At 43.4% G+C, this 9476-nt stretch overlaps 1 protein-coding gene and 1 long non-coding RNA gene across 2 annotated transcripts in view; one reads left to right on the forward strand and one right to left on the reverse strand.

Moving 5' to 3' along the window:
* LOC137283747 (uncharacterized) overlaps nucleotides 1–9476 on the reverse strand; it is a 702566-nt gene that overhangs the window by 637703 nt on the left and 55387 nt on the right. The window lies entirely within an intron of this gene.
* Nucleotides 1–9476, forward strand: part of LOC137283742 (polycystin-1-like) — a 60684-nt gene that overhangs the window by 17801 nt on the left and 33407 nt on the right. Inside the window, exons 8-14 of the mRNA XM_067815410.1 lie at nucleotides 312–491; nucleotides 1370–1593; nucleotides 2409–2562; nucleotides 3119–3219; nucleotides 4021–4893; nucleotides 6091–6320; nucleotides 7047–7243. Of these exons, the coding sequence (XP_067671511.1) occupies nucleotides 312–491; nucleotides 1370–1593; nucleotides 2409–2562; nucleotides 3119–3219; nucleotides 4021–4893; nucleotides 6091–6320; nucleotides 7047–7243 (1959 nt within the window). The remainder of the gene's footprint in view (nucleotides 1–311; nucleotides 492–1369; nucleotides 1594–2408; nucleotides 2563–3118; nucleotides 3220–4020; nucleotides 4894–6090; nucleotides 6321–7046; nucleotides 7244–9476) is intronic.

Here is a 9476-nt window from a genome sequence, read left to right on the forward strand (position 1 = left end):
TAAGAGGTTATATGAATCACTATACTGAGTAATAATGCTTCAAAAGAGTATATATTTACTCTTGAAAACACACATATCTGGCTGGCACTAGGATCGGTTTTACTGATTCATCCTGAAGCCTCAGAGGGTTTTACATTATTTGACATGTGCGTGGTCAAACGATCAGTGTTTGACACTCTAGAATCACTGTCCATGTCATCGTCACACACAATAAAATATTCTTAGAATATAAACTCACGAAAGACACGTTAGATTTAAAGATATCTATGAACGGATTCAATTCCTGACAAAGTGTAAATCTTCATCTCCAGGTACGGGGCAGAACGGTGAAGACATACATGCAGTGACGTACGGTACGTTAGGAACTAAGACCATCACGTGCGAGGTAACGACCCCTCTACAGTTTGAGACAGCATCGTACCAGATAGAAGTGGATCAACCAGTCACTGATGACTGTGTTCTGTCTACGAATTTCCCCGTCACCCACCCCAGTAAGTTTGAACAGTGCGCGAAATAGCCACGGGCCCGCTAGCGCTTTGCTTGTAAAAATCCAGTCGGAACAATAAATCTCCACAGTCACTGGTCCGTCACGTGTTACTGAGATTGTAGGAGGATACATACGACACGATTGATTTATTGGCTGGTTCTTGTTTAACGCCGCACTCTGCAATATTCCAGATGTAAGGCTCACTTCTGTAAATATCTGAACTTGAACCCGACAATCCAGTGATCACCAACATGCGCATAGATGTGCACTATACGAAGTAGGCCCAGTCTATACAGCTGATTGTATGTGATACTTCAGAAAAAAATACAACCGCCTATACAGTCGAATGTAATGGTTTAGTACACATTGTCTTGCTGTATTCAATCAGTAAACAAACGCTGAAAGCGTCAGCTCGTCAGGCCCGTCAGGACTAAGTTCTACTGCCCACGTGGGTACAATGTGTGAAGCCAATTTATGGTGTCCCACGCCCTTGAATATTAATTAAAGCACCAACTCGCTCGCTAAAGAACTAATACTGTTTCGGATGGAGAGTGAATGACCTTGGTTTTACGCCGCGTTTATCAAAATTTCTGCAACATCACGAATTCCAGGACACCAGAAATGGGCTTCACGCATTGTACCCACGTGTGGAGTCAAACCGGGTCTTTGGCGTGACGAGCGAACGCTTTAACCACAAGGCTATCTCATTGTACTTGGGGATGGAAAGGCAGCGTCGCGATGAGAGCCTTCCCTTGATTACCTGGGGTCAATTTTCCGTATCAGTACGTCTGGTATCCCTTTTGATGTTGAAGCTGTGTTGTTGAAAGTGAAGTTACCTTCACCCCTTTATATCCCTGTTATATCCCACGTTTTGCATTTCAGATCAAACTGAATTCTACGTACAATGCGCAACCAATCCAATGCCAACAAATGCCAAGGTGACTATAGACAGGGGGGATGGCTCGCCTCCAGTCACTGTTAACGTTCCCCCTTTGACGGCTGGTACTCGGGTGACAGTCCACACTTACAACCCTGCTACAGACGGTCACTTCGTCGCCAAACTCAAAATGGCTAACGGTGGCTCCAGTATCAACGCAACTTTGTTTGTAAGTGCACGTGAATCTGTCTGTAACATCTGTCTGTAACATCAATGGCTCTGTGTTGATTAACCATCAGGCTACTCCACCACATTCTTGTCATTAGAAGCGACTTTAATTTGGGGATCGGATGGTCTGTTGTTTAGTCTGCTGAATGATTGCTGTCAAGCAAGTCAGCGAGCCAGACCCGGATTCTAACCCAAATGGTCAGGCTAACTGACCAACTGATGCATGTAATTGCGTCCCTGATGATCGGTACTCGTCATGCTCATCACTGGATTGTCTGGTTCAGTCTCAGTATTCACAGTCCTCTATGATGTCAATGCTATACGTTGTACCAAGTACCCTGGATACATCTATGTAATCGTATTATCTCCCTTTGCTGGCTTTTTATCCAATCTGGTGTCTTCGATGGGAAGTTCAACGTACCAATCACAAGGCGTCTATCATTACTAGCTTCCGCTTCCTCGGTAAACAGTAATTTAAAGATGAAGAAGGATTTCTTGCGTATGTTTTGAAAATGTCTGACCTGTCAGTTTGTCTGTATGATTTTCCCCCAACTCCGCGTCGCACAGCGAGCAAACCTTCGCGGCTGCCGCCGCCATCTTTGTTGACACCTGCAAGCTCGGCTGTAACGGCTTTTCTGATTGGCTGCTATGAGAAGGCGGAGCCAGCAAAGAGGGGTAATACAATTATCGCGCTAAGCCGAAGACGTATCCAAGGTGCTAGTGTTGATTTTATCGTAAACATTACACATAGAGGTCTATGTATCTCAATAGAAAACTGAATCTATCACAAATGACCTTGGCCTTTGTGCTTTCCAGGCGGGCAGTTACATCCCGCTGACCACCACAGCGTACACGTGTCAGTACAAGCCTGACGTTCCTGTCAACGGCCCCATGAAGAATGGACTTGAAGGAAATAATGCGAAGTTCCCCACCGGAACCCCTATCACCTGTACTACAACTCTTGGAGCAGGTTGGTACACTGACATTATGGACGTTGTCAGTTGTAAGGTTGCCCGTTGTTTAAAAAGAACAGATAATACATAATTACAGACTCCTGTCATATAGCTTTAAGAAATGCATAAAATGAGCGGTGGATGGCTACAATTACCAACAGTCTAAGGTCCGTAAGTAGGTCACGGTACCTCTTGACATCTTACTATTTTCGGTGAAGTACACCATTGCATACCATATCGAATGGTCTCTTAGCTGTCAGTTGACAGTAAGGAATTGATGATCCTTCCAGGAATAACAAATTTCCGATGTAACCATCCTCAACAGTTACCACAGCTGTCACAGGTCTTGTAAAGTCATATCTGGCGATCGCTCAATTTGGGGCGAGAACTGGTTATACGATTGTCACCGGAAATCTGGTACCGGACGTAAGCTGGGCTCCGTCTCGTATATCGAAAGTTGGCGCGTGCAAAGGTAGCCGGGAACCAGCTTAGTGCCGGAAGTAGCGCCTGGCGCGCCTCTTAGGCCCTTTGGAACTATGATGCTGGTTTATTTCATTTTGTCTGTGTGTCCAGGGACCCCGGTGTACTATGTGATGACGGCTGTTCATAGCAGTGGGAGTCCGGTGGTCGTGTGCAACAAAACAACCAGTGTGTTCTCGTGCATGCTGAATGAGGTGAGTTATCTCCCCTGATCAGACCCAACCAGTAACTTACAGCTTACCAAAATGAAAATCACGAATATTAACAGCAATCTCATCTTTCTAGTTTGTTGTTTGTATCTAGCATTAGAGTTTAATTCGTAGATCCCCACACGCACATGCATAAAGCATTCGTGTTCGATTCGCTTTCCTAGACTTGTGGGGACTGTGCAAACGCACACGCACACGCACACGCACACGCACACGCACACGCACACGCACGCGTTCACACACACAATAGTTTTCAAAGAATAGATTCATAAATAAGGATTAAAGTTTCATAGCGTGGCCGCATAAACAGTATTCTTGTTTCTCAATACATGGGTTGGGCGGGCTGATTTTATTTTTACATTTTATTTTATTTAATCGCCAAAAGAAACTTCATTTTTTGAGGAACTTTACACCTTTCCTCCGACCCCAAATCAAAACTTAGAAGTGTGAAAATTCCATGCACATTGAGAGTCATACTTTCTAGCGTAAAAGAATTTTGTAATCTTATTGTGGGGTGAAAATGGGATCGGGGGTAATGAGAAACAAGAATATTGGTATATATGACAAATACAGTAACCAAACTAGCACGGTTTGGTTTTATTACTCGTAGTATAAATTGTATTCATCATTTGCCCATTCGGTTTTGCTAGGTTTCCGGACAAAAACATTTACATGAGATCATTACAAATGTCATTGACAAGATTCCTGAGAGCTATTCCCAATAAGAACAAATGCTTGTATTCACTCTATAGGCATGCCTAAACTGAATAACTATATCCATCTCAGGCGGGACAATACTCGGTGGAGGTAAAGGCCATCAACCCCCTCGGATCATCTACACCGAAGACGGAAACACTCACCATGCGTCAACCAGTCAACAACATCATCGTCACCGAAGTAAATCCCAACGCCAAAGCTGGCGAGGAGAAGAGCTTCCTGTTCCAGTTCGATGAGATGGGTGAAGAGAGCTGCATGAACGTTGACTTCGACGACGGGTCCGGCACGACATACAACTATGGTGACCCTGCAGATTGTTCCATCTATACAGACTTTGCTGGGGGAAGGAACGCAGGCTCCTTGCAGAACCCAATGACCGTTCGCTTCAAATACGACGCCGTCGGTAACTACAGAATCAACGCCACTATTTTCAACAGCTTCTCGTCAACGCATATCAATTTATACCATTCGGTTAGTGCCCAAGATTGCAGCAAGCCAGACGTCAGCATTGAAGATGGCACCACAAATTTTAAAACTCCCCTCCAGTTTAAGAAAAGCGAAGACATTGTCATCAGAGGCAAGTCCAACATATCATGCGCTGCTACGCTTAAAAACATCAAAACGTGGGAAGTTGACAAGGTTGATGAAGAGTATGGGACATCTATAGGTCCTGCTGGTTTTGAGTCGGACAAAGCGGAACTTGTGATCCGGTCGAAACAGCTGGCATACGGACTATACAAGGCTACGTACAGCATTAAGATGGACTTGTCAGACGGTACCAGTTTTGTTGCCTACGCTCACACATTCTTCGAGGTGATCAAGTCTGACCTCGTGGTTGTCATAGAGATAGGGGGCATCAGTGAGGTTGACCGTGGTGAGAATCTTGAAGTGACTTTCAGCCCTGAGACATATTCATTCGATCCCGACATTGCTGATCAGCAGGTACGCATCTTCTTATAATCCATGAAAATCCAGAATAGAAGTTTTCTTCAGCAACCCATGCATGTCGTAAGATACGACTAACGCTTGCTGACTTGAATTACAATACTCATTCTGTTGCTCGCCGGTTTGTGTAGTTCCAAATTTATTGCATAGTGACCGCCGAGATATAGCTGAAAAATCGTTGAGTGCGGCGATAAAAGATTAACAAACAGGAACTTTTATTTCATCACCACTTGTCAGCATGATAGCCTAATAAGGGTTAATGTCGAAATGAAATCTCTCTTTGACTTACCACGGGAATCCCAGTCTCTCAAATATGGTGCAAAATAAGCATCAAGATGGGTGGGATTTGAATCCATGATCATTCTTTTTACACGTTTGTGTCATCTGTGGTAGTCCACTGGTTGAAAGCGTTCGCTCAGTACTCCAATGACCAGGTTCGATTCCCCACATGGTATAATGTCTGACGCCCATTTCCAATGTCTCCAGCCGTGATATGAATGGAATATTGCTAAAAGCGATCCAAAACTAAGCTCACTAAACTGTGTGTGACGAAATGTGACTGACGAGTGAAAAATAAAGTGAGTACGTTTAGTTTTACGCCGCACCCAGCAATATTCCATCTATGTGGCGGCGGTCTGTAAATGATCGAGTCTGGACCAGACAATCCGATGGTCAACAGAATGAACATCAATCTGCGCAATTGGGAACCGATGACATGTGTCAACCAAGTCAGCGAGCCTGACCACCCCCTGATCCCATTAGTCGCCTTCACGACAAGCATAGGTTGCTGAAAGCCTATTTTACCCTGGACCTTCACCGATCGTGAAAAATAAATTTGTTTGTGATTTATGTTGCTCTTCTGGGTGGTTGCCTATTAATACAAATAGTCCATAAGCATGTTGTTAGGGATTAACAACACTGTCCATAGAAAAACAATCATTGTTGACGTCTAGTCAGGTCATGTGACCACATCCGGGGCATCTTATTAGTACTAAAAACTAGTACTAAAGCAGCAAAGTCTTCAGTATTATTGTTAAAGTCTTTATTTAAAACACGTTTAAACAAATTTATTTTCAGTACCATTCGTTCGTGCGTAAATAATTGCCAGCATGGAGAAACGATAAGCAATGAAGGTTTCTGAAAAACACAGAAAAGTTTATAGGGTTAAAAAGTTTTTACAAAAAATTCTCGCAGCCCTTCGACGGATACACATGGAGCTGTAAGCTGATGAAGAACTTGTCCTTGCCAACTGCCTGTGACACGATCAACGGTCGAACAGGAGGCGTGCTCACGTTCAACACCAATGTGTTCGTTGTAGGAGAGCAGATCGAACTCTCTTGCAACGCATCGAAAGACACGAGGACATCAGTTGGATCTATTGTAGTCAACATTGTCACAGGCACTCCTCTCAGCTTATACATAATGTAATTATATCATTTTGTATCATTCATAATCGTCTTGCACAACTCGGTCTGTATGTGATTAGCGTCAGACGTTGTTTTTACGTTTTATTTACATCGGGGCAGTAGGGTACCATGACATTTACCATCTTCTCGAGTGAGTGAGTGTGTTAAGATTTTTTGATTAATGTGTTAAGATTAATATGGAGCTGTCAAGTATAGAAAAATTACCAAGATGGGTGGGATCTGAGTCCACGATAATTCATTTTTGCGGGCTTATGTGATCTCTTGGGGTAGTAGGGTAGGGCAGAGGTTAAAGAGCTCGCTCATCATGCCGAAGACCCAGGTTCGATTCTCCACATGGATTCACAATATGTCAAGCCCATTTCTGATATTCCTGGAATATGCTAAAAGCGATGTAAAACAATATCGTCATACTGTGTTACGTCACTACTGCCTACGAACCGGGTTCAGTTCACATGACACAACGCTGAGGCCGCTTAGCATTTCCCCATATTCCCCAAAATATATTCCAGTGACAAATGGCATCGAAATGTGACCTCATTAGATGGTTAACATTGTCTTCGCCAGGTAGATAAAGCATTCGTTTGTCACGCTGTAGACTCATGTTCGATTCCTCGCTTGAGCACAATATGTGATGCTCGGTTCTGCTTTCTCCGGCCGTCTTATTCCTCAGTCAATCATTGTTGAATGCTGCATAAAACTACCCTATCTCAATTACTCACTTAGGCCGGCGGGCAGCAGCATGACGACGCAGCTAGCGACGGGAAAGCTGGTGTCGTCGCAGGACCGTCTGGCGTTGGAGGTGAAGTGCAAGGACTGTCCCGCCAACGTCGCCCTCGACTGCCAGTGGACAGCCGCCTCCTACGACTACAGATGGCCCTGGCGAGCATACTTCGACAGCGAAGTTGAGCCTCATCTTTCTGGTGTGTACTTATCCTTTGTCAGTATTGTGTCACCATCGGTTTTAATCACAAATACACAGGAAGATTCAAAGTTACTGCTTGACAAGTGTTAGATGAGCCAGCGCAGTGAACGCGTTTGTGACAAGCAGGCGGGGCAAGTAATCTGGACGAATACACTTGGCTGCTACAGGTAGATTCTCGATTAAGCACATACAATACATGCTGATCGTGGTGTGAAATCAATACCGCTGCTGCTTAACACTCGTCTCGTAGAGCGATTTAGTTCAGCAAGACACCATCACGACACGTTTTGCAAGACTAAATTGAACTTTTCAATATTTAGATGACAACCCGTTTCCCTCTTGTTTCAAATGGAATGTTCTGGAGGGCGTTCCCAATTATGGAAATTGGGGTCATTTGTCAGGCTGTGGCTCATCTTATACTTGTCAAGCAGTAATACCCTTGAAACTATCTGAATCTACGTACCTGAAATCTCTCAAGGTCTCAAACCGCCCTAACGCTATTTATAATTGAATTTTATGAACATTTATTTATTTATACATGATACAGTTTATGGTGTTTATACAACATGAACGGTTCTTTATAATCCTCAGTCCTGAAAAGAATATTTGTTCACAGAGGGAAACGCATCGTATTTAACTCTGAAAGCCGTTGAGGCGTTTGTAAGTTCAAGTACGATGTTGACATCTACGTTGCTTGTCTATATCCATGTCTATTGTGAGCAGTATCACATTAAATATTATATATTTATATATACATTTGATCTTTGTCAATTACCTTGACATTAATAACCGCAGTTTCATTTCAGAATGTTCATATTATTATGCTCTCTTCATGACACAGTGACTGAATGTCCCGACACGTAATTTCAGTGTTAAAACTGTAGTCCTCTGCTGAAGGTCCGCGTTAGAAGTGATTATCAGCAACATTGTCGTAAGAGGCGACTAACGTAATCGGGTGGTCAGGTTCACTGACTTGGTTGACATATGTCACCACATCCCAATTGAGTAGATTGATGTTCACGATGTTGTGGATCGTATGGTCCAGACTCGATTATTTACAGATCGCCATGTAGCTGGAATATTGCTGAGTGCGACGTAAAACTAAACTCACTCACTTTTAATTTATGTACCTTGAAGTAGCACAATTAGGATGCGATCCATTTGTGTGTAAGTATGCCTAACATGTATTGGTTATTTTTTGGCGTCCAGCAATTGATGGTAAGGTTATGAAATATCACGGGACACCTTCTATCTCTGCACCGTCACAGGCCTTCCACCAGAAAGACTAAAATAGAACTCTGTGTCACACAGTACTCTGTGTTTATTGTCAACATTTAGACTAGCTTTGCCCTTAGCATACACTTTGTTAATTAATACAGTGTTACGTCGTAAGTGCGGTTTGCGTGTTTATTATATCCTTGTGTAACAGACCCGTGTTAGAACTGATCTTCGGTAACACATACTTGTCGTAATGGAACCGTGAAGGTCACGGGGTAGAATAGGCCTTCAGCAACCCATGCTTGTCACGATAGGCGACTATGCTTTTCGTAAGAGGCGACTAACGGTTGACACATGTCATCGGTTCCCAATTGCCCAGATTGATGTTCATGTTGTATATCACTGGATTGTCTTGTCCAGACTCGATTATTTACAGATCGCCGCCATATAGCTGGAATATTGCCGAGTGCGTAATAAAACTAAATTCACTCACACTTGTCGTAATGGGCGAGTAACCGGATCGGTCTTCAGTGTAAGATGAATAACTTTCATTGTAAAATTCAACAATCGCTTTTATTGTTTTATATGAAGTTATTTACAGATTAATTATTAAATGATATTTCACGTTCCAGTTAAAACTGAATTTGTATGTTCATGCGCACGACTCTTAGATCTCATTAGACGAGGGGTGATTTATACGTTCCGAACCTCACATGCAAAGAAATTGACCTGGTGTATTTTCGAAAGTAACCCTCTTCCATTAACGTTTGTCGACAATCCCTATTTGGCAGAGTAGAAATGTGTACGAGCGAGAGCTTACTTCGTGTCAGAAACCTGAGGGACGGCGGGTTGCCTCAATGGTTAATGCGTCCGCTCGTCAAGCCGATGATCCGGGTTTGATTCTCAGTGTTGAATGTTTATTGAAGCTGCGGAAAACGATGCTCACGAACGGAAAATTGATGAAGTGGGACGGAGATGAATGAGGAGAATACGATAGGTGGTGAAGGACTTCA

This window comes from Haliotis asinina, chromosome 5 (genome assembly GCF_037392515.1).
Source record: "Haliotis asinina isolate JCU_RB_2024 chromosome 5, JCU_Hal_asi_v2, whole genome shotgun sequence".
In the NCBI taxonomy this organism is placed as follows: Eukaryota; Metazoa; Mollusca; class Gastropoda; order Lepetellida; family Haliotidae; genus Haliotis; species Haliotis asinina.